The sequence below is a fragment of the Arvicola amphibius genome, chromosome 5, assembly GCF_903992535.2.
Source record: "Arvicola amphibius chromosome 5, mArvAmp1.2, whole genome shotgun sequence".
Classification (NCBI taxonomy): domain Eukaryota; kingdom Metazoa; phylum Chordata; class Mammalia; order Rodentia; family Cricetidae; genus Arvicola; species Arvicola amphibius.
Window position 1 is genome coordinate 70,580,400 of NC_052051.1, and position 27,115 is coordinate 70,607,514.

At 38.3% G+C, this 27,115-nt stretch overlaps 1 protein-coding gene and 1 long non-coding RNA gene across 3 annotated transcripts in view; one reads left to right on the forward strand and one right to left on the reverse strand.

The window, feature by feature from the left end:
• Nucleotides 1-25,101, forward strand: part of Qser1 (glutamine and serine rich 1) — a 67,226-nt gene extending 42,125 nt beyond the window's left edge. For both annotated transcript variants that reach the window (XM_038331928.2, XM_038331929.2), the window contains exons 6-12: nucleotides 18-151; nucleotides 1,204-1,421; nucleotides 15,510-15,647; nucleotides 16,897-16,994; nucleotides 19,104-19,256; nucleotides 21,549-21,644; nucleotides 24,065-25,101. In XM_038331928.2, coding sequence (XP_038187856.1) covers nucleotides 18-151; nucleotides 1,204-1,421; nucleotides 15,510-15,647; nucleotides 16,897-16,994; nucleotides 19,104-19,256; nucleotides 21,549-21,644; nucleotides 24,065-24,205 — 978 coding nt within the window. In that variant the 3' untranslated portion in view covers nucleotides 24,206-25,101. The remainder of the gene's footprint in view (nucleotides 1-17; nucleotides 152-1,203; nucleotides 1,422-15,509; nucleotides 15,648-16,896; nucleotides 16,995-19,103; nucleotides 19,257-21,548; nucleotides 21,645-24,064) is intronic.
• The window catches only part of LOC119815674, a 39,645-nt gene continuing 13,225 nt past the window's right edge, over nucleotides 696-27,115 (reverse strand). Inside the window, exons 3-5 of the long non-coding RNA XR_005285552.1 lie at nucleotides 18,217-18,319; nucleotides 2,382-2,522; nucleotides 696-1,619 (exon numbers count right to left, since the gene is read on the reverse strand). This is a non-coding gene — a long non-coding RNA (uncharacterized LOC119815674). The remainder of the gene's footprint in view (nucleotides 1,620-2,381; nucleotides 2,523-18,216; nucleotides 18,320-27,115) is intronic.

The window sequence follows — 27,115 nt, forward strand, 5'->3', positions numbered from 1 at the left end:
AATACTTCCTTCCTTAGTATCTTGGATATTTTGGAGATGCAAAAACTAAATACAAAAGGATATATGTGAAGGTCATTGAAAATGCAAACAAAAAGGAGTATGTTAGAGTGTGTTCCAGAAAGCCAAGAAACAAGCCTTCACAAGCTATCAGGTATTTGTTTTTTATGTCATATATTTATGTGCTTATCTGAGCATTGTTATTGTATGAAGGATCACATGAGGATGATGCGGTCTCCTTTGCAGTAAGTGACTCCTTTACAAAGAATGAGTTGGGTACAGTAAAGTAGGTACCTTCTTCTTTGCTTGGGTCTCTTTGGTGTGACAGAAGATGCAAATGTTTTGAATCTACCTCTTTATGAAGGAACCTTTCTGAAGCTCTTTTTTCTATCCATAAAATGAAAGTAATAAGTGAATGTCAAGTTTATAAGGTAATTGGGCGATGGGGACACACACAGACACAGTAGAACTCCTCTCATGGATCAATGTGCCTGGGTTGTCTGCAGCATAAATTTAGAAGGTAGTTGGTATGACACTGATGGGTAATTAAGATCATCACCTATTTTCAGCTACTGACCCAATGGTCATGATGGTGGTTTTTTTGTTTTGTTTTGTTTTGTTTTGTTTTGGGTTTTTTTTTGTTTGTTTGTTTTTTGTTTTTTTGAGACAGGATTTCACTGTATAACTTTTTGGCTGGCCTGGAGCTAGCTCTGTAGACCAGGCTGGCCTCTAACTCACAGAAATCTGCCTGCCTCTGCCTTCTGAGTACTGGGATTAAAGGTGTACACCACTACTACCCGATGTCCTGATAGAATTTAACCACACAGATTTCTAGATTCAGCATAGGACTTCAGGGCTTCTCAGACAGATGCATATACATGTATTTCTTCATCAAAACCTAGTTCTACTAGAGTATCAAGGCTAGATTTGGCTTTGTACACCTCATCTTCTCTGGAAAATGAACCATAAGGGATCTGATATGCTAAAATTGAGTTAATAGCACCTTAATAACAGTATAATGTGCCAGTATCATGCAATCTATATCAAGAAAATGCTATGGTAGTCACTGTTGAGTTGTATAGCATGTGAACTATTTTGGAACTGTTGTCCTGAGTTTGTTTAATCTTCTCTTATTAATCATCAGATTATTTCTTTTCAGTCTTAAGAGATTTAATGATGTTAATGAAACTTGTTTTAAAATTGCAGAAATGTTCCATCTAAGCCAAGTAGTAGCAGCAAAACTTCTGACCCACCAGTATCAAAAACTCCAACTACAAAAGCCCCTTCTACAAAACCCAAAGTTAAACAACTCAAAGTGAAGGCTGAGCCACCACCAAAGAAACGGAAGAAATGGAAAGAAGAATTTTCATCATCACAATCTGAATCATCTCCTGAGGTCCGTTCTAGCAGTAGTGAGAATGAGGGTGAGTTCCCCAAGAAATTAGTATTTTGACACTTTCAGTGTGTAGGAATGGAGCAGCATAGTGATGATAACAGTTCAGACTGGATTAGATGACTGGATAATTGTACTATTGTCCAAGTTCGTGTAGCACAAGTTAATAAGAAGATGCCCATCATTTTCTCTGAAGTAGATTGTTGATGCCATGAGCAAACATGTCTCACTGTCATAAAAAAAAAGAAAAGAGCCTATATTATTAAAACAGCCTCAATTCCATATTCTGTAGATCTCTGAAGTGTTTGAAGATGACCTGTCTATCTAAAATATATATTTGACCTTGAAAACATCCCTAATGTGACTATAAACTCATTTGTAATAGGTGACTAATTACTAACCTGCATTTCCTTATTATTCTAAATATTTGGTTCTAATAACTTTCAAGGGCTAGAAATTTGCATTACATTGTTAAAGGAGTTGCATGGGTACCATACGTTGAATAAGATTAGAAATGTATGTACAGTATGGTCTAACAAAAATAATCTCAAGGACTGGAGAGATTGTCTCCTCTTCCAAAGGTCCTGAGTTCAATTCCCAGCAACCACATGGTGGCTCACAACCATCTGTAATGAGGTCTGGTGCCTTCTTCTGCCCTGCAGGCATATACACAGACAGAATATTGTATACATAATAAATAAATAAATATTAAAAAATAATAATCTCAACTTTGTATCAATATATGAAAAAATCCAAGCCAATGTAAAATATTTAAGTCTAGTAGTTGCTTTTTTGGTTTAAAAGTAGATTTAATAATCTACCCTTTTATGCTATCATATGTATCCTCCCCTTTTTTTTCAAAACAAGAACTCAGAGTCTAATCTCTTTTGTTCAACTTTCTTCCTGACCATAACCAATAACAACTTATAACCACCCCCCAAACTGACAAATATCCATAACTGATTGAATGACCAAAAACCATCCACCTCACCTCTTGGGAATTCTTGTTGTATTCTTGAATTTACTTCCTGCTGTCATGGTGCAGTGGTGTCTTTAGAGGATTGTGAAGAGAAAGATTTGGCTTATTTGCCAAGTCCTTGGAGAGGTAGAAATATCATTTGTTGTTCAGTCTCTGCGTAATGGGAAAATGCGGGGCTTGTCTTAAGTCCTGGCTAGAGTAGTGTGTAAGGCTGGATCATCTTAGCTAGCCACCTCAAAATCATCCTGAGCAGTTTGCAGTCCAAAGCCGATCTTTAGGAGGTGTTTTTCAGTTTAGTGGGCTTCAATATGTAGCATAAGTTCTAACAGATTTTACTAATAAAAGCCCAAAGCCAGATATTGGGGAACATACTGAGAGATCAGAGAGATGAATGAGCAAAACCACAGACACCTTACCTACTTAACTTTCTGGCAGAAAAGAAACTGAGCTCCTGTCTCCTCCTGCCTTATTACTTCCTCTCTTTACCCAGCCATTTCATTTCCTATCTGTCTGTACAGACCTATGTTTAGCTAGTGGCTAGCTCTGCCCTCTGATCTTCAGGCAAGCTTTATTTGTACAAACAAGATATCACCAGAAGGTTCTTAAGCTTTGTACTAATCACACCCAATGGAGTACATTTGGCCTCTGTAAATTTGATGTCTTCTAGCCCGAGGAATGCCAATTGCCTACTAATTGTGGGGATTACTAAAAATCATATAGTCATCAGGCCGGTGAGATGACTCAGTGGTCGAGAGGATCTTGCTAATTCCCAGCACCCACATCAGGCAACTCACAACTACCTGTAACTCCAGTTCCTGCGCGCACACACACACTTCATGCACATAAACTCATAGAGGCATGTACGTGTGCACATAAACAAAAATAAATCTTAAAGAAAAAAAAATGAGCCAGGCATGGTTCATGCCTATAGAGACAGGTTAATGAATCTCTGAATTCAAGGCCAGCCTGGCCTACATACTGAATTCCAGGATAACTGGAGCTTTGTAATAAGGCCCTGTCTCAGAAAAACAAAAACAAAAAACAAATCCTGTAGTTTATGCCAGAAGGAAAAAGGAAACAAATCCAGCCCAAAAGAATTCAATCAATAATTAATTAGTACAATATGAAGTACATCTACCAATATTTGCTATAGTAGAAATTAAAACATGTACAATGCAAGAATACACAGCATATATTCCATTAGCTATGGAAACATGGAGTATAATGCAAGAAATTTTAAGCAGTTCAGCAGAGTTCAGAGAGTTTTCACATTAACTTGATTGCTACCCAACTTTTATTTGGAAACATATGATTTCATATAGTTGTTTTCCTTCCACAGTGGCAGTTTTCAGTTGTTAGTACAGAGACCATGTGACCAGAACAACCTAAAATATTCACCATATAACTGTTGTGGGTTTTTGTTTGTTTTGTTGTTGTTTTTTCAAGACAGGTGCCCACCATTGCCTGGCTCGCTATATGACACCATATGACTCTTTACAGGAAATTTTACTGACCATTATTCTTCTAAAACATAATGGTGAGTTGATGGTGGCATAAGCCTTTAATCCCAACACTTGGGAGGCAGGTGGATCTCTGTGAGTTCTAGGCCAACCTGGTCTACAGAACAAGTTCCAGAACAGCCAGGGCACACAGAGAAACCTTGTCTCAAAAAAAAAAAAAAAAAAAAAGCAAACAAAAACACAAACAATACTAAAATATAATGGTAAAGGCAAAGGGAAGGATTTTCAAGCCACACCAAAGCTGTAAAACTTGGATTCTTTATAAACAAAGCAAAGTTTTTAGAGGAACTTAAGTAGGAAACAACATGATGAAATTTAACTGTTAAACCTAGTTTCAGGCAAAAATGGTATCAGAACCCAAGTAATGGCAACAGGAATGGAGGAGACAAATAACAGAAATTGAAGATTGTAGCACAAATAATAAAACCTAGATACAGATATTGGGGTTCAAGTTGAAGATCAGAAAAGCAGAGCAGCCAACTACTGGCTCTTACCTGTACCTCAGACTGAAATGGGCGATTAAAGACATGCACCACCACCACCCGGCTTCTATGGCTAACTAGTGTGTGTCACCACTGCCTGACCTATATGGCTGACTGCTGTGGCTAGCCTTCCACTCTGATCTTCAGGCAAGCTTTATTTATTACAACACAAATAAAATATCACTATAGAGGATGTCATCTGTACTTACATGAGGAATTAGTTGGTTGTTAAGGATATAATTGAGATTGATAGGTGTTATTGCCTGAAAGCTGTTCATAGAAGCTATTTGATAGAATTAGAGCCATAATATATAAAGTCCTCAGTATTGAAATCTACTTTAATTTTTTTTTTTTTTTTTTGAGACAGGGCTCCTTGTAGTCTTGGCTGTCATGGAGTATCTTAGAACTCACAGAGATCCTCCTACCTTTGCCTCCTGAGTGCTGAGATTAAGGCCATGTATGGTTTTTGTTGTAGTTAATTGTTCTCTGATCTCTATATGTGCTGTGACAAACATGCATTCTGTGCACGCATACAAGATAAGTAAGTGTAAATTAAATATTGTAGAAGTGTGTTGTAACATGAAGGCCTGCTAGTTGAGGTTTCTGCCCTGCCCAGTTCCCACAGCCGGTAAGCCCCAAAGAAAATCACACAGAGAGTCTGCATTAATTGTAAACTGATTGGCCCATTAACTCAGGCTTCATATTAGCTCTTATAACTTATATTAACCCATTAACCTTATCTATGTTAGCCATATGGCTCAGTACCTTTTTCAGCGGGACAGGTCACATCTTGCTTCTTTGGGGGTCTGGGCGGGACTCTTGAAAGAGCTTCCTTTTTCCCAGAATATTCCTGTTCTCATCACCCCACCTTTACTTCCTGTCTGGTTGACTTGCCTATACTTCCTGACTGGCCAATCAGTGTTTATTTAAGACAATTCTCTCACACCAGTATGTATACATGTGCCTGCATGTGTGCATATGGGCACACGTGTATGTGCCTATTTATAAGGAAGATATATATTTAAGTCATCATTTGTGCTTTTTGCAGTTAACAGTACTCATTCCTTAGAATAAGAAGACTTGGGTTCTGAATTTAAGTATACAGATTCCTCAAGTAACAAGAAAAGTTTTTCTTGCATAAGTAACATGGCAGACCACTAGATGTCACTAGTTAAGCAGCACGTTTTGACTCTTAAGTCAGATAATATGGATTTATATGCTGGTTGTGTTTTCACATTGCATGTGTGCATGTCTGTGTGGGTGTGTATATGCTACAGCACACACGTGGAGGTCCAGGGAGAACTCTTGGGGAATCAGTTCCCTCCTGCCATGCTGGATATGGGTCCAGGAATCAGTCCAGTCATCAGGCTTGGCAGCTACTGTCTTTACACATTGAACTGTCTCACAAGCTTATAGTTTTGTTGCTGTTATTATTTTATTTTGTTTGTAGTTTTGAGACAAAGATCTCTGTATAGTCTGTCCTGGAACTTACCGTGTAGACCAGGCTGGCCTCAAGCTCACAGAGATCCACCTGTCTCTGCCTCCTTAGTGCTTGGATTATAGTGTACACCAGCACGCCTGGCTTACATGATGGTAATTTTAAATTCTTTCAGAATATTTTTATAATTTTGTAGTGCATTATGGTTAACAAACAGGCTCAATCCACTTAGATTTACTAAGTAACAATTAAATTTTAAAAATGTTAAAATATTTTTTAAATGATTGATTGTTTATTAACACAGTGTGGTTTTTTCATGTCTGCTGTACATTTAGTTTGTTGTATGTCAGTTTGCCTAATGTCTAAAGAAAGCTTGGTAACAGAAAGTGTGTTGTTATGAAGATAAGAATTTGAATGGTCCTTTCAGATACTTAAACTTGGCAGTAGACTTTTCCTTTTAAAATTTTTTTATTTTTATTGAGCTATATGTTTTTCTCTTCTCCCCCTCCCCTTCTGCCCTCTTCCCATGATCCCCATGCTCCCAATTTACTCAGGAGATCTTGTGTTTTTCTACTTCCCATGTAGATTAGATCCATGTATGTCTCTCTCAGGGTCCTCTCTGGTACTAGGTTCTCTGGGGTTGTGAATTATAGGCTGATTTTTCTTTGTTTTATATCTAAAAACTACATATGAGTGAGTACATATGATATTTGTCTTTCTGGGTCTGGGTTACCTCACTCAATTTGATGTTTTCTATTCTAGCTCCATCCATTTGCTTTTTTAATAATTTCTTTACTTATGTTTATGAGTGTTTTGCCTGCATGAATGTATATACACCATGTGTGTGCCTGGTCATGAAGATGCATAAGATCCCCTCGAACTAGAGTTACAGATGGTTGTGAATGTCCCTTTGGGCACTAAGAACCAAACCCAGGTCCTCCACAAGAGCAAGTGCTCTTAACCACTTAGTCATCTCCAGCCCTGACAATAGTTCTTTCTCTGCTGAACTCTGCTCATGCAAATACTGATTATTTCTGTGATAAAGATCTTATAAAAATTCATACACTTCATTTTTTATGTTTAAAAAGTTGTGCTTAATATTTGCTATTATTAAGTGTGTGCTATTCAGTAGCATTAATTACATCATTGTAGTACTGTCAGGACTACTTATTCCCATAACTCTTGTCATCCCAAATGTTTACTATATAAACAGTGACTTTCCATTTTCCCTTATTCGAATTGCTGGCTTATGGCTGTCCTAGAACTCACTCTATAGACCATGCGGGCCTCAGATTCCGATATCTACTTGCCTTTCCTTCCTGAGCCCTGGGATTAAAGGCTTACGCCACCACCACCTGGCTCCATTGCTTGTTTATTTGAATGGTTCCTTGTCCTTTTGTCATTAACTTTAGAATTTTTTGATATTTGTCTCTGGATTGAATATGTTTTTGAAACAGGGTCTCCGTAACCCAAGCTGGCTTCCAATTCCCTGTATAGCTCATGATTGCCTTGAATTTCTGATCCCTCTGTCTCAGTACTGTAATTGCTGTGTGCTTCACTTCATCTGGCTATATACTTGGCTTTAAGCTTTTATTACCTGTATGATTTGAAATTACCTTCCCATTTTGTAGGGTATCTTTTTAAATACCATTAAATTTTCAGGGAGCCCAAATTACTGCTTCTGTTTCTTGTGCTTTTGCTTCGGTTAAAATTCCTTGCTAAATTCAAGGAAATCGGGGTCTAAAACCTCTTATGTTTTCTTAGAGTTCTGAGGTTTTAGGTCTTATATTTTAGAATATTTACAAAATAACATTCAGAGTTGAAGGTATGGCTTGTTAGTAGAGCATTTGCGTGGCATTCATGAGGTATTGTGTTCAATAATCTGTAGAAAAATAAATCAGTAATTTCACTACTGATATCAGTAAGGCCTTTAAATATTGTGAAGCTGTTCAGCTTACAATAGTGGGTACAAGTTTTCTAGAATTCTAAATTTTACTTGTAATGAATTTAATTTTATCATTGACTAATACTGTGAGTTTTTAGGATTTTCTTTTGGTTTTGGTCTTGGTTTTTGAGATAAGGTCTCACTATATATGTAGTCCTTGCTGTCCTGGAACTACTAATATGTAGTCCAGGCTAGCCTCAAACTCACAGAGATCTGCCTGCTTCTGCCCCCACAGTAGGACCTTATGCCCACAGAGGTCAGAAGAGAATGTTGGATCCCTTAAAATTTGAGCTCTGTTGAGCATTATGTAATCTATTTCTGGGGGTATTTTCCACCCCTTTCCATTTGTTCAGCATATCATTTATAGTTTGATTTGATCTTCCTATAACTGCCTGACCTGTAGGATTGTTTGGTATACCTGTAATATGCTTTATATTATAATTACCAAAAAACCTGTTTTCGTTTTCTTAGACACATATCCTGGACCATTGTCTGTCTTTATTTGTGCAAGTATACCCTTGATGGCCATAACTTCTAATAAATGCATGATTACTGAATTTCTGAGCTCAAGGCAGTTGCCCATTGAAAACCTGAATAAGTGCCAATGGTATGGTGTACATATTTTAATTTTCCAAATTCTATAAAGTGGAACACATCCATCTGCCAGATCTCATTCCTTTGAGTAACCTTTGGGTTACTCCCTGCTGGTAATGGTGTTTGGTTATAGAAAGAGCAAGTAGGACATCTCTTTATAATCTCCTTAGCTTGTTGCCATGTAATAAAAAAACTCCTTCTTTAATTCTTTGCTATTGACATGATGTTTCTTAGGAAATTCTGAGGTCTTCAGCACACTTCCAATCAATAATCGATCAATTTCTGCATTACCTTGTACTAGAGGACCTGGCAGACCTGTATTGGATCAGATGTGTGTTATATATATGGGACAAAGGCTATTCCTGATTATATTTTGAACCTGTATGAATAATGAAGTAAATTCTGTATCAAATGGTATAAATTCAGTGGTTTCAATAAGCAAGAAAACTCTTTCTGCATATTGTGAATCAGTAACTATATTAAGAGGTTCTTTAAAATCCCTTAGCACCATGAGAATAGCATATAATTCTGCCTTTTGGACAGAATTATAAGGGTTTTGTTGTACCTTACTTATATTTTCTGATTTGTAACCTGCCTTTCCTGATTTATTTACATCTGTATAAAATGCACGGACTCCTGTTATTGGTGCATCACATGCAATTTGGGGAAGAATGCAAGTAGTTCTCTTTATAAGGTTAATTCTATCACTTTTGGAATAATCGTTATTAATTTCTCCCCAAAAAATTAGCACAAGCTCTTTGCCAAGGTTTATTATCTTCCCATAATTTTTTAATTTCATCAGCAGTAAAAGGAACTATAATCCCTGCTGGGTCTATATCTGCTAGTTGATGACGTCTCAATATTTCTTTTATAATTAATTCAGAGACTTTTTCCACCTAAGTTTTAAATTATTTTTCTTGGTTTCTTTGCTAATAAGATCCATTCTAAGATAATATCTTCCCTCTGCATTAAAATTCCCGTAGGGGAAATTCCGGGTGGCATTATGACTAGGATACAACTAAGATTTGGATTCACTCTATCTACATGTGCCTTCTGTAATTTCTCTTCAGTGACCATCAATTCTTTTTCCACTTCAGCTATCAATCCCCTGGGACTATTTAAGTCTTTGTCACCATCTAAAGTTTTGTTTAAATGAACTATTAGATCAGGTGTTAACCCAACAGCTGGTTGTAGACTGGCTATGTCTCCTAATAATCTTTGAAAGTCATTAAGAGTCCACAATCGGTCTGTCCTCATTTGTGCCCTTTGTATTCTAATTTTCTGTAAACCTATTTTATAACCTAGATAATTGACAGACTCTCCTGTTTGTATTTTTTCAGGAGCAATTTATAATTCCCATCTTGGCAAAACTTTCTTTACTTCTTTTTTTTTTAATATTTATTTATTTATTTATTTATTTATTTATTATGTATACAATATTCTGTCTACATGTATGCCTGCAGGCCAGAAGAGGGCACCAGGCCTCATTACAGATGGTTGTGAGCCACTATGTGGTTGACTGGGAATTGAACTCAGGACCTTTGGAAAAGCAGGCAATGCTCTTAACCACTGGGCCATCTCTCCAGCCCCCGTTTCTTTACTTCTTCAAACATCCTTTTTATAGTATCTGCATTTGAGTCAGATTAAATATCGTCCATGTAATGGTAAATAATGGTAAATTATAGACTTAGAAGATTGCTTGTGTATTATTTCCAATGGCTGCTTTACAAAGTGGGGCCATTGAGCATTCCTTGTGGGAGGACAGTCCATTGGCATCTCCTACTAGGCTGAGAATTTTTATAAGTAGACACTGTGAAAGCAAATCTTTTTCTATCCTTTTCTTGTAAGGGTATAGTAAAGAAACAATCCTTTAAACCAATAACAGTAAGGCAATCCTTTTGGTAATAGAGAAGGCAGAGGAATTCTAGACTGTAGAGGACCCATAGGTTGGATAACCTTGCTGACAGCTCTTAAATCTGTCACCATTCTCCATTTTCCAGATTTCCTTTTAACAACAAATATAGGAGAATTCCAAGGACTGGTTCATTCTTCAATATGGTGAGCATCTAATTGCTCCTGTACCAGCTATTCTAAATCCTGCAGTTTGTCTTCCATTAAAGGCCATCATTTAACCCATATGGGTTTCTCAGTTAACCATTTTAAGGGCAAGGCTGTTAGTACCTCTGAAGGTTTGCTAGTTGCTTTGTGTTCTTGGACAGCCTGAATGGCTGGTGACCTTCATTTATAATATCTTATAATATCCTTCCCAGAAACATGAGTTTTTGGAACTGCAGGAATGTTAACCTGTGTATTCCATTGCTGCAATAGGTCAGGGCCCCATAAATTCACTGCAATATTAGCTACATGTGGCCTCAGCCTTCCTTTCTGTCCTTCTGTCCCTATGCATTCAAGCTACCTCATGCTTTGTTTTACTTGAGGTAGGTTTGGAACCCTATCTGCCTCTTGAAGAGGCCAATCTGGATGCCAAGATTCTGGAGTAATGATTGTCATGTCCTCACCTCTGTCTAGTAATCCCTCAATTACAATGTCATTTATACGCATTCTTAGCTTTGGTCTTTGATAATTTATAGAAGTCTGCCAAAATATATGTTTCCTATTTTCTACTGGAGTTTTTGACTTCAGGTCTTTTCCATCATCCAGAACAGTATGGTTTTTTACAGTAGGCACTGGATTGTTTTATGTGCTCCACAGTGACTGGAAATGACTGGACCTTGTTTGACATTGGGGTTTGCAAGAACCCCTCAAGGAGTTTCTTAGTGGTATCAGGTTTCCTTGTCTGTCTCTTGACGACCTACATTCATTAGTCCTATGTCGGCCTTTGCAAAGCCTCCTACATATACCAGAAGGCTGAGTCCTTCTATTCTTGCCATTCCTAGAGGAGACATTCATTATTCCTAGGAATTCCTTGTCTACGGTCCCTTCTTAGGTGTCCTATTCTTCCACAATTAAAACATTTGGCATTTTGGTGTCTCTTCATACCATTGAAAATCGCTTTTCCTACCCAAACTTTAGTACTGAAGTCAAATGTTTCAACATTCATTGTATGCAAGATCCATTCATCTGTGGGTGCTGATCTGACTTTTAAAGACCCAAGGATCTTCTTACATTCTAAGTTGGCATTTTTCAAAGCCAAATATCAATTAGTACATGTCTATCATCAGGATCTTTCACTTCTAATTAGCTAATCATTGTAATAAGTCAGTAAAGGATTCTCTCTGGCCCTGTTTAACCCTAATATCCAAGTCAATCCTCTTTCCTAGTTTCTGAATCCTGTCCCAAGCATTTAAAGCTGCTGTGCTACATAGGGACAAAGTACATTCATCGTAGTTAGCCTATTCCTAAGGATCAGAGTAATGACCCTTGCCAAGAATTTGATCTTAGGAAGTCTCAAATCCTTTTGCTTTCCCCTGTTGCTCTAAAATTTCTGCTTCTTCTCTCCAATAACACTTTCAAACCAATTGAGCTCCATTTTCTAGGACCGCTGAGATTAATTGAAGCCAATTATGTGGGGTTTCCTTAATGCTTGAAGCCCATGTTTTCACCATTTCCCTGACAAATGGAGAATGTAGCCTGTAACAAACTATTGTTTTCTTTATTTCTTTTAGATTGCTCATAAGTATTGGTTCCCATGCATATTCTTTGACTACCCTTAGGGTACTTTGTGCCAGATGGTCTTTCTGAAGAAATTACCAGATATGCAGTTGAAACTGTGTAAGTCATCCTAGAGTCTGGCATGCAATAATGAGGCTACATCCTGTCCTTGTACCTTCTGACCCTGCTCATCAATTTCAATAAATTCCTCAGTCTTTTCAAATCTTTTTACTACTGCCTTTTTTAACATCTGAATCTCCTGTCCAGTGTTCTATTCTAATGTCATCACTGAGCATTCCAAAGTACAAAACTTGTCCAATAAAGATAATCTCATCCTTGGACATATCATAACTTTTCGACAGATTTTGATAGTTAGATTCAATAGCACAAATTCTTTTTTTAAATGTCTTCCCTCTTCCTTTCGTTTTTTTAAGATTTATTTATTTATTTACATGTACAGTATCCTGCCTGTAGGCCAGAAGAAGGCACCAGATCTCATTATTGGTGGTTGTGTGCCACCATTTGGTTGCTGGGAATTGAACTCAGGACCTCCAGAAGAGCAGTCTTAACTGCTGAGCCATCTCTCCAGCCCCAATTGCACAAATTCTTTCAGATAATTTGTCAAATTCATACTATCCCTCTCTGTAGTATTGAGCCATTTTTAATGAGATAATATTGAAAAGAAAGCTAATTCCTATAAAAGGATGTAGAAGGAAAATCGTGTAAGCCTTGCAGAATACCTTCCCATACTATAAGCAAAATAATTATTGAGCCCCTGGATATTGTCGTCATTTTTTGTAGTTTTTTCAGATCTTACCTACTGTAAATTGGTGTAGATATAATAATCGCTACCGGCCAGCAGGTGTCGCAGTTGCAGCCCTGTGGCCCAGAGATGCTAGCAGCAGTGAACACCACGTGTTGCTTACTTAGGTACTGAAAAATATGCTTTGTTTAACAAATTAAGAGCGGTGATGTAGGTGATCAAACGATTCTGATAATTGGGGCCCAGGTAAAAGAGAAAACCTTTCCATCAGTGCATCTTGCAAACTGCATGCACCACAGGAATCGCAGGTGGCAGGTTGTCATCCAGGGAGCGCTGAGCAGCAGCCTGCCGTGTCTGAGGTCCAGCTTGAGCCACGGGCATGAGAGTCAGTGCCCAATGTGCCATGCAGCTGGCGAACTGATCCCAAAACATGTGGACTGGTCCCTACGTTCAGGTACCAGATGATGATGGACATTACAAAATAATCTTACACTAGTTCAGAATTAAGTATAATAAAGGGTTATTTATTTAGGGGAGACTCACAGGTCACTGTCCTAGATCACAGTCCTCTGCATGAATGGGGAACAGGAACAGAGTCCAGCAGCCAGAAGCGAGAGCAACTGCAAGCCTTACAGCGGCATTTTATAGGATAAGAGACCATGCCCAGTGGGCTGGTATCTTAAAGCTATTGGCTGAAGGAGCTCCCACAGTATTAAAAAAAATTTAAATACATGCCACTAGAATTCTGTAGTAATTTTACATATAGAAAAAAAAGAAGGAATATGTTTGTTCTTGGGTGTCTTAATAGTGTTTTGATGTAGGAGTGTTTCTATCTATCCGTTGTTTCATTAGTTAATTAATAAAGAAACTGCTTGGCCTGATAGGTCAGAACATAGGTGGGTGGAGTAGACAGAACAGAATGATGGGAGGAAGAGGGAAGTGAGACAGTCGCCTTGCCTCTCTGAGACAGACACCATGGAGCCAGCGGCCAGGTCAGACATGCTGAATCTTTCCCGGTAAGCCACCACCTGTGGTGCTACACACATTACTAAATATGGGTTAAAGCAAGATGTGAGAATTAGCTAATAAGAGGCTGAAACTAATGGGCCAGGCAGTGTTTAAATGAATACAGTTTGTGTGTTATTATTTCCAGGGCTAAGCTAGCCATGTGGGAGCTGGACAGGACGAAAAGCAGGCCCGCTGTTCCTTTTCACTACAGTGTTTCATTTTGTTTGGTTTTGGTTTTTCAGGACAATGTTTCACTGTGTAGCCCTTGCTGTTCTTAAACTAGCTCTGTAAACCAGGCTCTGAATTCACAGAGATCTGCCTACCTGTCTTCTCTCCCTCTCCCAGCCCAGCGTGCTGGGATTAAAGGCATGTGCCAGCACTGTCCAGCTGTTTGGTTTCTTATCAAGAATTTTAGTCTGTATCCTTAGCTAGCCTGGAACTTGTACAGACCTCGAATTTATAGAGCTCCTCCTGTCTCTGCCTCTCTTCACTATGCCAACTCTTGCCTACTTTACTAGACATAGAGAAATCATTGAGACTGCAGCTCTAAGAGGTAGCAGCAGGTGTCTAGGTGTCTGTGGGATGTCAGAAGAGAAACTGGCTCTCAACTGGCCTGTGTGTTAGATGCCAGGCTCCACGATCACCTGGGAAGCTTTGTATATGTGTAAGCTTTAATACCATTCTTTACTACCAGCAAAGGTTCTGCTTGAGAAAGCTACCAGTCTAGGCTTTGTTCTGTATTACAAGCTCTGCAGTGCTGGCCTGGTGACACACACCTATAAGATCGGCACTTGTGAGGTTAATGCTTTTGGAGACTGCTGAATGCAAAACCCTGCATCAACAGAACAAAACAAGCTCTACAGTGATTTGCTCTTATGTGGGAACCAGGCCAGCCTTAAACTTGGTAAGTTGCTAGACCTTAAACTCCTCTTGTTCATTCTGCCTCACCTAAGTGCAGGTACTGCCACAACTATTCATCTGGGATATTTCTGTTTCTGTGCTAATGTGTCTTTACATATGTGCATGTGTAGGCCAGAGATTGGTGGCTGCTGCCTTCTTCTGTTCCTTGGCACCTTACGTTTTGAGACTGGATCTTGCATTGAATCTGGAGTGTGGTGATTGGGAAAGACTGGCTGACCAACAACCTCTAAAGATCCTCCTGTCTACACATTCCCAGCACTGGGATTAAAAGTGTGTGCCATCTGCTGGGCAGTGGTGGAACACACCTTTAATCCCAGCACTCAGGAGGCAGACAGATTTCTGAGTTTGAGGCCAGCCTATTCTGTAAGAGCGAGTTCCAGGATAGGCTGTCTCGAAGGGGAAAAAGGTGTGTGCTTTAAAACTTAACTTTTGTTTGTTTGCTTGTTTCTTTTCTCCCTTTCTTTCTTTCTTTCTTTTTTTTTTTTTTTTTTTTTTTTTTTTTTCGAGACAGGGTCTTGCAACTTGCTTTGTAGATCAGACTGGCCTTGAACTCAGAGATATGCCTACATCTGCCTCCCAAGTGCTAGGATTAAAGGCATACCCATTGCCCGGCTCCCACTTGGTTTTTTGGTGTGGACAGCTGAGGATCTGAATTCAGATCTTCATGCTAGCACTTCACTGACTGAGGCATCTCCCCAGCTCTGCCTGGCTGTCTCTAAACAAAGAGTTAGGAAGATTTAAATGGGAAGAAATTGTGTCTTCAGTCTTGTTTATAGGCTACTGTTAGAAAGAAAAATAATATTTAAATTGTCAGGAAGGAAAAATTTAGTGTCTTATCTCTTTCTTATTTGTCCTAGAATTTGATCCTCCAGCTCCCTTTGCCACTCGTTTTCTAAACACAAGAGCAATGAAGGAAACTTTCAAGAGTTACATGGAGTTGCTTGTTAGCATTGCTCTGGATCCAGACACAATGCAAGCACTAGAGAAGAGCAATGGTACGCCTACTAAAGAGCACACTCAAATTGTTTTTGTTTAGATGAATTTTCTCACTGGTGTCTATTTTATTTTGTTATTTATTCCTGGGTTTGTCCAACTGCCTCTGTCTCCCAAGTGCTAATAAGTACTGTGTATGCTACCACACTTGACATTTCTTACCCTAATGCTTGCCTGTTACTTATTTGTATACTATTAAGTTATGGCTTATATAATATATGGCAATACTATACTGGGAAATTAACAGTCTAATAACCTCAGGTATTTAATACAATAAAAACGGTTAATTTATTACCATTGTGTTTTTACTCCCTCCCCCCTTTTGTTTTTCTGAGGGGAGGATGAGACAGGGTTAAAGGTGTGAGCCTGTCACCTTTTCTAGCATACCCATTTTTTGACTTACTTCTGACAATAGGTTACACTAATTTTTCTTCCCCTACTTCATCTTGGCCCCAAATTACAGTGAATTAAGAATATCTCAGCTAGGTGTGGTAGTGTACATCTTTAATCACAGCACTCAGGAGTCAGAGGCAGGTGGATCTCTGTGAGTTCTAGGCCTTGTCTAGTTAATAAGTTCAGACCAGCTAGAGTTATAGTTTGACGAATAAACTAAGGATATCTCTGAACAGGGTTGTAATTAATGGTAAGGCACTTCCCTAACTAGTGTGTGCAAGGCCTTGGCCCCATGTCTAGTTAGTACTAGGCAGAAAAACAATCTTGTTCATATTCAGTGTTTTATAGAATTTTTAAATGTTTGTATTTTGTAGTATTATTGCTAGATAATAAATGAGGTTTAGAGAAATTGACTATCTTTCTAGTGGGCATCCTTTTGTTTTACTTGAGCCAAGGTGCCAGGCGTGATGATGGACACATTTAATCCCAGCACCTGAGAGGCTGAAGTAGGTAGATGAAGGTAACGTGGTCTGCATAGCACATTCCATACCACCACATCATTGCTGTGATGCAATCCGCTGTGCAGGCTGACCTCTCTGTAGCCCTGGCTGGCTGGAATTAGCTCTGTAGACCAGGCCGGCCTTAAACGCACAGAGATCCTCTTGCCTCTGCCTTCCGAGTGCTGGGATTAAAGGTGTGCGCCACCAGTGCCCGGCAAATGCCTATTTCTTAAAAGCTGTATTTTACATAAGCCAATGAATTTAATGTCTTCTAACTTACCAATGGTCTAAGGGGAAAAATGGGTATTAGGAAATATTTGTTGATAGTTTATCCTATTGAAATAAATTGTTATTTCAGATGAGCTACTTTTACCACATATGAAAAAAATAGATGGCATGCTGAATGATAATCGCAGAAGACTTCTGGTGAATCTTCACTTGGACCAGCCGGTCAAGGTGTGCACTAGCAAACCTGCAGTAGTCAGTCCCAAGCAAGTAGAAAGTAAAGTGCAGTAAAGTCAATCTGTAATTTTAGTTTTTGAGCGCTGTTTTTGTTTTGCTTTGTTTTTGTTTTTTTCTAGAGCTGACAATTGAACCTAGGACTTCATGCATGCTAGGCAAGTGCTTTGCCACTGCTCTATACTCCCTCCCAGAACCACTGTAATTTTCTTTCTAAATGTAACAAGAGTTGTTTATTGGTTATGAGCTTGTTTAGCATGTTGTTAACTTTTTGGTGTTTTATGTTTAAATTGATTTTTTTCATCATTTATATGTGATGTTCCTCCTGTAAAATTTTTTCATGATTCCCAAAAGCAATTCTCTTCAACTCCCATATTCAAGTCTTATATTCCTTTTATAACTTTTTCCCTTTTTTTAAAAAGATATATTTTTATTTTGTTTATGGATGGGTGTTTTGCTTGCATGATCTTCCTCCAAAATGTGCATGCAGTCTTATAACTTGTAAAAGCTTTCTCATTGTGGGCTGGAGAGGTTGCTCTGCACATAAGATCATGTGCTGCTTTTACAAAGCCCCGCATGGAGACTCACAACCACCTGTAACTCCAGTACCCTCTTCTGCCACACACACTATTCACATATATACATTCAGGAAAAACACCACCATAAAATAATAAAATAAACCTTAAAAATAATTTTAAAATAGTTTTAAACTTACACATTTTATCTATAATTAAAGATTAACTTGGTGTGTGATAATATACCTATAATCCCAACACTTGGAAAGCAGAAGCAGGAAAATGAGGAATTCTAGTTTTTACTGTTAATGTATCTTAATGACATAAGTTGGTATTTTTGTTACGTGAAATATAGAATTGAAAGATACTCTGAATTCAGAAAATTTATCATAAAAGCTATTCAGTCCAGAAAACTTGCCAGACTTCCTTTTTTTTTAATGTGTAACATCTAGAACTATTTGATTATGTCAACATGGGCAAAGTCTGTTGTTGTTTTCCATTGATAGTAATTGTATATATTTATAAGTTCAGCACTCTTAAGGTTGAGGCAAGAAGATGACCTTGAGTTCCATGTCAGGTTGGCCTGCATAATAACATTCTGTCTCAAAAACAAAAACGAAAAAAAAATAATCTAAACAAAAATACTTAATACAGAGCTAGAGAAGTAGGGAAATATATATTTCAGTGAGTTATAGAATGCTTACCTAGAACACATGAGGTCCCAGGTTCAGTATCTATACAGCCCACAAATAAAGGGAAGATGTACTCTTTTCAGGTTCACAATACCTGTTTGTGGAAACTGGAGGTCTGGAAGAGAACAGTGAAAGTTAAATTACATTCTGACCCATAAATCTAACAGCAGCACTTTTAACCCTTACTGCATAATAAGGGTTATATAGTAATGAATAATTCAAGCTGCTGCTAGCTAGCTAAATCTAATGTTAGGAAAACTATGATCAAAGTCACCACATTTGTAAACAGGGATCATTTTGTTATTGCGTTTAGCTTTTCAGGTCACAATTACTTACCAAGCAGGTAAGAACATAAAACTCAGTGGGTTTTAAAGACTAGAATAGGAATGGTTCTGCCATGTGGCCACCATCATTGGCAGCACCCTGTCTGTGGTCAGAACACCATCACACTCTGCTTTAGGATCTTTTCTCACAAGTGCTTTCTGTCCAGTCAAAGAAAGCCAGAGGAGTGCAGGATGAAACACAGCAGTCTTCTTACTGTCTTTTGTCCTTATCCTCATTTAGAATCTGATGGCTTCCTGGTACCTGGTTTGGCTCTGGTTCAGGTTTTTAGTCAGGATGGAAGCGGTATTGTAAGAAATGCATATATTCCTATTTTCCCTATTTCACAATCAAAAAGGCACTGCTAGTAATAACTCAGGAGTTCCTTCAGCATGGTGTGCTGTTGCTCAAAAAATCAGGCCATACAATTAGCCCAGGTTCAAAGAGTGGGGAGACAGAATCCTTATTCTTTGGGAGAAGGTTCAAAGAATCCATGTATGTGTATATAAATTTTGAATGACTAGAAATTCCAATTAGTTTTCTTCTGATGTGAGTTATTATCCTTCATTATTTTAAAGAATGCATTGGAAAGTTTTCCTGAACTAACAATTATTACTCGAGACTCTAAAGCAAAAAGTGGAGGATCTGCTATTTCTAAAATAAAAATGAATGGCAAAACTTATAATAAGAAAACTCTAAGGACTTCTAAAGCAACCACTAAGTCTGCACAGGTAAGTACATATTGCTTAAAGAATAACCTTTTCCAGTTTAATACAGTTCCCATGACACCATGGAAACAAGCAGATGTGCTATCATGAAGTATCGTCTTTGGGGTGGGATAAGCAGCTATGTTCTGAGGAAGGGACACTCTTACTTCTCCTTTGTGTGTCTTGAACTGTACCTGGCAATAGTGAGTGTTCACAGAATTTATAAAATAGACTAATAAGGGAACTCATTCGATGTTTAAGTTTATATGTTTGCATATAGTTTTAAAACTATTTTTAATTTATTAAAAATATTTATGTGTAATATATTTAAAGTATGTATGCATTGTGGAGTGATAAACAAGAAAACTTATCATTTTTTACCTGTTCAAAGTTACTTATATATAGTTTGGAAACACATGTTTTGGTGTGTGTAAACACTTCATAAGATTGAATTTTTTTAAAAGATTTTATTTATTATGTATACAGTTTTCTCATAAATGGTTTCTCATAAATGTGGCTGCTGGGACTTGAACTCATGACCTCTGGAAGAGCAGGCAGTGCTCTTAACCTCTGAGCCATCTCTCCAGCCCTATAAGATTGAATATTAATATGTCTGTACAGTCACTAAAATGACATGTTTATCTCTACTGTATAAGTAATTACAAACTTTTTAGAAAATAATTTAGCAGTATAACCATTTCACATCAAAAACTACATTTAGGGCTGGTAGTGCATACCTGAATCCCAGCACTTTGGTAAGTGGAAGCAGAAGGACCAGGAGTTTGAGGACAGCCTCAGCTACGCTGCACTTTCCAGGGTAGCCTGGGTTATTTGAGACCCTGTCTCCAAAAAACGAAGGTTTTTCTTGTAGAAATTCATTCACAAACGCAAAAAGTATGTACTTATTGCAAAATAGTTTATAAGACTGGATGTGGTGTCATACACCTTTAATCCCAGAGAGAGGCAGTGGGATCTCTGTAAGTTCTTAGACAGCCAAGGTGATGTGGAGATACCCTCCCTGTCTCAGAAACAAAACTGATATTTAGTACTTCTCTGTTTTTTCTTTTCTTTCTTTTCTTTTTTGTTTGTTTTGTTTTGAGATAAGGTCTTACTGTGCCATCCTGGAACTTGCTGTATAAACTAGGCTTTGCTTCAGACTCACAAGGCCACCTACTTCTGGAGCACTAGGAATACAATCATAGCATGGTGCTTAGTTTAAAATATTTACTTTAGGGGGCTGGAGAGATGGCTCAGAGGTTAAGAGCACTGGCTGCTCTTCCAGAGGTCCTGAGTTCAATTCCCAGCAACCACATAGTGGCTCATAACCATCTGTACTGAGATCTGACGCCCTCCTCTGGTGTGCAGGCATACATCAAGACAGAATGTTGTATACATAATAAATAAATCTTTAAAAAAAATAAAATAAAATATTTACTTTATGCAAAGAAGAGATAGACCCATTGATTGTCTGTCAGACAACTACAGCAAGCACTTGTATATTTGTACTGTGACAAATACAGTTCTAACTTCTAGGGGACTGGAGAGGTGGCTCAGTCACAACTATATACATAATCAAAAATAATAAAGTAGATCTAAAGAACTAGGGGCATCATAGTCAAAAGCTAGTCAAAAATCCATGCTTTCATATAATTTTTATTTAGGGGATGAGCATGGAATGGTATACCTACAATAACCCAAAGTTCTAAGTTATGGGTTGATAAAAATGCGGGAACTGCTGGGCACTCGGTGTGTGGGTCAGTTTGTGTTTGTTGATTCCATTATTGTCAGAAAATTAATGTTACTTGAATATTTAAACCTAGCCTAGAGGAAGAGCCTGAAAGACTATGAAACATGCCACCAGACACATTTATCTCTGAAGCCATAATAGAAATCTTTTACTCTGCATTTAGACTGGTAATCCTGGTAACAATTACATGCTATACTTGGGAGGCAGGTGGCAGGAGGATCAGGGGTTCAAGACCTGCTTCAGCCTCATGGGCCCAGTTTTAAGAATATCCCACTGCTAGGGAGGCAGAGGCAGGTGTATCTGAGTCTCAGGTTAGCCAGAGCTACAGAGTGAGATCCTACCTCAAAAAAAAAAAGGCTTTTGTTATCTTACATGTTTCTCTTTGGATTTTTCTATAGTACTAGTTTTTCAAATAACATATACTCATAATGTGATAGAGGATGAATTAAAATATAATTTATATTTAAGCTTCTCATGTATATTCATACAGTCTCATACCTAACCATATAAGACAATTTCCAGGTTGTCATTCAACATGAAAAGTACCTGTAAACTTCTTTCTTTTTTAGGAGTTTGCTGTTGATCCAGAGAAAATACAGTTATATTCATTATATCATTCACTCCATCATTATAAATACCATGTTTATCTAATATGTAAGAATGAGGTAATTGCGTTTTATTTATTTAAAATGAAATAACATGTTTTCCTGGATTTTCTGTTTGTTTTTAGGGTGTGTTTTTGTTTTTGTTTTTTCAAGACAGAGTTTCTCCCTGGCTGTTCTGAAACTCACTCTATAGACCGTGCTGGCCTCGCTCACAAAGATCTGCCTGCCTGTGCTTCCTGAGTGCTAGGATTAAAGGCATGTGTCACCACTGCCTAGCATCTGAATTTTCTTAAGAGACTCTAAGCCAGGCAGTGACGGTGCACGCCTTTAATCCCAGCACTTGGGAGGAAGAGGCAGGCAGATCTCCGTGAGTTCAAGTCCAGCCTGGTTTACAGGCGCTAGTTCCAGGAAAGGCTCCAGAGCTACAGAGAAACCCTGTCTCAAAAAACAAAAAAAAAAAAACAAAAAAAAAAAAAACAAAAAGAAAGAAAGAAAGGGAGGAGGAAAAGGAAAGAGACTCTAACTACAGTGTCTGTGGATGCTTTAAAAAGAAGTACAAAATGTATGTGCACTTACTTGCCTAGATTCTTTTGTAAATAATGCCCAGATATATCAAACCCTCCTCACTTGTTAAGATAAAACTGGCGCTGGGTGGTGCTGGCACACACCTTTAATCCCAGCACTCAGGAGGCAGAGGCAGGCGGATCTCTGTGAGTTCAAGGCCAGCCTGGCCTTCAAGAGCTAGTTCCAAGACAGCCTGGGCTGTTACACAGAGAAACCCTGTCTCCCGGAAAAGGAAAAAAAAGAAGATAAAAACTGGCAATTTTTGTAAGCTGGTAGCATTTGATTATAATTTCATAATACATGGTGTTTTGAACCGGACATGATAGCGTGGTCCTTTAGTTCCAGCACCCAGGATGATCAGCCCCCCCCCAAAAAAAAGAAAGATTAGAACTATAACTTTTTTAGTGTTATAAATTTGAGATGGAAAAGTTGAGATGTGACATCAGCAGATTTTTATTTTTTTCCTCCAGCTGTCCTGGAACTCACTCTATATAGACCAGGCTGACCTCAAACTCAAAGAGATCCTCTGCCTCCTGATTGCTGAGATTAAAGGTGTGTGACACCACTGCCTATCTCAGTCACACTATCTTAACCAGTACTAGTTTTTTTTTTTTCATTTTTTTAAGACTTAATTTTATTTTGCCTGTATGTATGTATGTTTTTGCACCATGTTTGTGATGTGTCTTCAGATATCAAAAGAGGATTCTCTTGAACTAGAGTTCAGACAGTTGTGAGCCGCCATTTGGATGTTTGTGAACCAAACCCAAGTCTTCAAAAACATCAACTGCTCCTAAATGTTGAGCCCTCTCCAGCCTCATAGTACTGAGTTTTATAATTACCAGGTTTAATTAGCACAGAGCTGTCCCTGATGTGTTGGGCAATAGCCTCATATAGACAGATGGTCCTAAGTCTAAAGGAGAAAACAAAGATGGTGATACGAGCTGTATTGACTGTTTTTATAGTCATCTAGATGGAGTTGACGTATTTGTCCTTTGGGGGTGGGGGTGGCTAGAGACAGCTCAGAAATTTAGAGCACTGGCTGATCTACCAGAGGACCTGGGTTCAATTCTTAGCACCCATATGGTGGCTCCAAATCTGACACCCTCATATGGCCTCTTGTAGGTATCAGGCACGCAGGCAAAATATAAGTTTATATAAAACAGTATTTATCATCTGGGTCAGCCAAGACTACATGGTAAGGCTGTGTCACTTTAAAAATAATAATAACAAGGACTGGGACTAGAGAGATGGCTCAACGGTTAAGAGCACTGGCTGCTTTTCCAGAGGACCCAGGTTTGAGTCCCAGCTCATACCTGTCTACAGACTCCTGGTCTAAGGAATTTTATTCCTTCACATAAACTTGCATGCAGGCAGAATACCAATGTACAGAAAATAAAAATAAATAAATTTAGGCTGGTGGCACACACCTTTAATCCCAGCAGTTGGGAAGCAGAGATAGGTAGATCTCTGTGAGTTCAAGACAAGCCTGGTATACAAAGCGAGTTCTAGAACAGGCTCCAAAGCTACAGAGAAACCCTGTTTTAAAAAACCAAATAAACAGATAAATACATAAATAAATAAATTTAAAAAGTGAGTAGCTTCTGGTGCATTAGTAAAGCCTTAGAAAATATTTAAGTTGCTGAATGGTGTCGAGAGGCAGAGGCAGGAGGATCCCTGTGAGTTAGAGGCTAGCCTGGTCTACAAAGCAGGTTCCGGGACAGCCACAGATGTTACTCTGAGAAACCCTTTCTTTCTAAGGAAGGAAGGAAGGGAGGGAGGGAGGGAGGGAGGGAGGGAGGAAGGAAGGAAGGAAAGAAAGAAAGAAAGAAAGAAAGAAAGAAAGAAAGAAAGAAAGAAAGGTATTAAGAAAAGTGATCTTGTGTAAACTAATGCAACAAATTATTTCTTTATTTTAGATATCGTCTGTTCAGAAAAAAAATGAAGATTTAGGACAGGAAGAGATTGTTCAACTTTGTATGAAAAATGTAAAGTGGGTGGAGGACCTATTTGAGAAATTTGGAGAACTTCTAAATCATGTGCAACAGAAATGTTCCTAACATTTCCACAACATCCCCCCTTTTTATAGCACTAATGAAATGTCATAGTGTCACAGATAATCACATCTCCAGCAGTGGTGTCTTGCAGACATACCCAATACCATGGGGAACCTTGCTGAGGACAGTGGTGCTGCCACGGAAGCCAGTCATTTTATCTTAAATGATTTTTCTATATTTTCAACTGTGGGGTGACTGAGTTTTCGTTTTCACAAACGTCTTTTGACAAAATAATAAAGCATGCACTAAGTATACTTTTATTGCTAGAGAAATGACATTGAAGTGACCTGACTCCCCATGACTGGTGTCAGGACGAAAGAGGTGGCAGATATCATTCGTGACTGGCCACAGTGTGGAAAGTATTGTACATTTTGTAAACGGATCTGGTATGGTGTGACATCCTATATGAGAATGTCTTGAGTTTAAAACATGAAGCTCAGAAGCTGTGCTCTGCTCTATCGAGTCCTTTAACATGTCCGGGAAACTGGGTGTGGAACTGTGCAATCCTGTGACTGCTTTTTGTGTCAAGTTCAATTGTGATGATGGAAAAAAAAAGTGACGTACTATTTTCCCTGTTTTAAAGAAAAGTATTTTTGTTTATAGTGTGTTTTTTTCCTTTGGAAAATTTTCAATTGTACATTTTATTTTACTAATAGTTGTATTTTTCACAGAGAAAATGTGGTTTTAATTTTTTCTATCCATACTTCATTGTTTTCAGTATACCCTGTGTGGGTACATGTCATTTGCATTGTAGATTCTGTCTTGAGGTAGCCATTTTTGTTTTGCCTTAGTGTTACTTGGAATATTCATTCGGTGCTAGAATTAGTTTAGCTTTATAAATGGGACTGTGTGAAACACTGCACTAATTTCATATTTCATAAAATAAATTTCTTACCAAAATAGCACTTGATTTATACTGATTTGTCAAAGTAAAAATCAACTACTGCCGGGTGTAGTAGCACACGTCTTTCATACCAGCACTTGGGAGGCAGAAGCAAGGCAGGTGGCTCTCTGTGAGCTCGAGGCCAACCTGGTTGAGTTTGAGGCCAGCCTGTTCTACATTGTATGCTCCTAGAAGGCCAGAGCTACAAACTAAGACCTTGTTCTGAAAAAACACAAACAAAAAAACAAACTAAAACTTAACTACTGATAATTTTGATGCCCCATTGGGTAAAGGCATTTGCTGCCAAGCCTAACAAATAGTTTGATTCCCAAGATCCATACTGTGGAAGAAGAGAACCAACTTCTGCAAGTCCTGTCCCCATGCACGCACATACATACGCAAACTAATTAATAAGATGGTATGCAGTGTTACACACAGCTTTCCTAGCTCTCAGAACTGGAAGTGGATGGAATTCTCCTTTGGTGCCTTTAACCCTTCCACACCCTAGTGTAGCTTTCTTAAGTTTGATGGCATTTCAAGTGGTTTGGCTGAGACAGTGAATGTATTAGGTTCATCATGACCTTTTGTTTCTTTTTGTTGCCAACAGGATGCCTTGTTTGTGAAGAAAATTTAATAGTGTTATTCTAAACGATCGCTGTTTTTAGGATTCTAAACAAGTAACTCATCATACCTGTTTATTTCACCACCATTTAGTGCCTTACTCCCTATCTAAAAAGCAGTGTTACTGTTCAGTGCCCAAATAAGACACACTTACATGGATAAACCTGCTGTCTTGGTTTTGAGCAGGCAGTAAACTGACAAAAATTGAAGTAAACATGCCACTTCATTTAAGAATAAAACACTGTTACATTGGGTGAAAATGAGCATCTGAGTTACGCTAACGTATTTACTTCTGGTGATTATCCTATTAAAAGCAATATCCTTAACATTTGTACTGCTATTAGACTCAGTAATACCAAGTAATGGAAGTTACTCCAGGGTCAAATGTACCACTTCTGAAAGTTTTAAGATGTTTATTTGGCAACAAAAACAACCTATCAGACTTATTTTATGTAGCTCATATGGGAGATGCCCGTGGCAGGAAAATCATGAGATTTGTTTTACAAGCAGAGGAGAGCAGGAAGCAGCCATATTCCATTCTGATATTAACCCTGTGCACAGTAGGTATGTTTCCAACATAGCATTGGCATGCCTATATACCTTTACCTTCATCTTGAATTGTAAAGTATGAAGTATGTTTGAACTTCATTTTCACGAATGAATCTAAGGTTAATCTTACCACAAAAATACACGTTTCTATTTTTGTTTTTTGTTGTTTAAAGCGGGGTCTCACACTTTAGCCCAGGCTGTTCTAGAACTCACTATGTAGTCCAAGTTGGCTCCAAGTTCATTGCAATCGCCCTGCCTCAGTCTCCAGAATGCTGGGATTATAGGCATGTGCCACCATGCCTGGCTTTCCATTTCCTTTTGAACTGCAGTTGCCCTCCATCAGTTTACAGTTGTATTCCCCTTAGTAAAATCAATTCACAATGTAGAAGGCCAAGTCTTCTGATCCTCCCTCAGAGACCCTGTGCTTTAGATGCATTCTCACCTCACATATTCTATATAGCATAGGAAATATCAACCTCAGGCCTTAGCGAAAAGTAGAACTATATTATACCCATTTCTCTATAGGAAGCTAAATAAATACTTAGTTGGTTAGTGTTTGCCAGGGAATTTGAAATGTATGGTATAGGAAAGCAGGCTGTAGAAAAAGATGAAGCACATGTTGCCATAAGATAGGAAGATGTTAAGAAAGCTTGAACTCTCCTACCCATAGCAATCTGGAGTGTTGGGAAGTAGCTCAGTGCAGAGCACATGACTAGCATGTCCGAGGCTCTAGGTTTCCTCCCAGTCCCCTATCCCTCATGCATGTAGAGATCCAGAGTGATTTCATGTCAAAGGTATTCTGTGTTGATATGTGTTATTAGTCCAGAAAAGTGGTTGCCAAAGGGGCCTCCTTACCATTT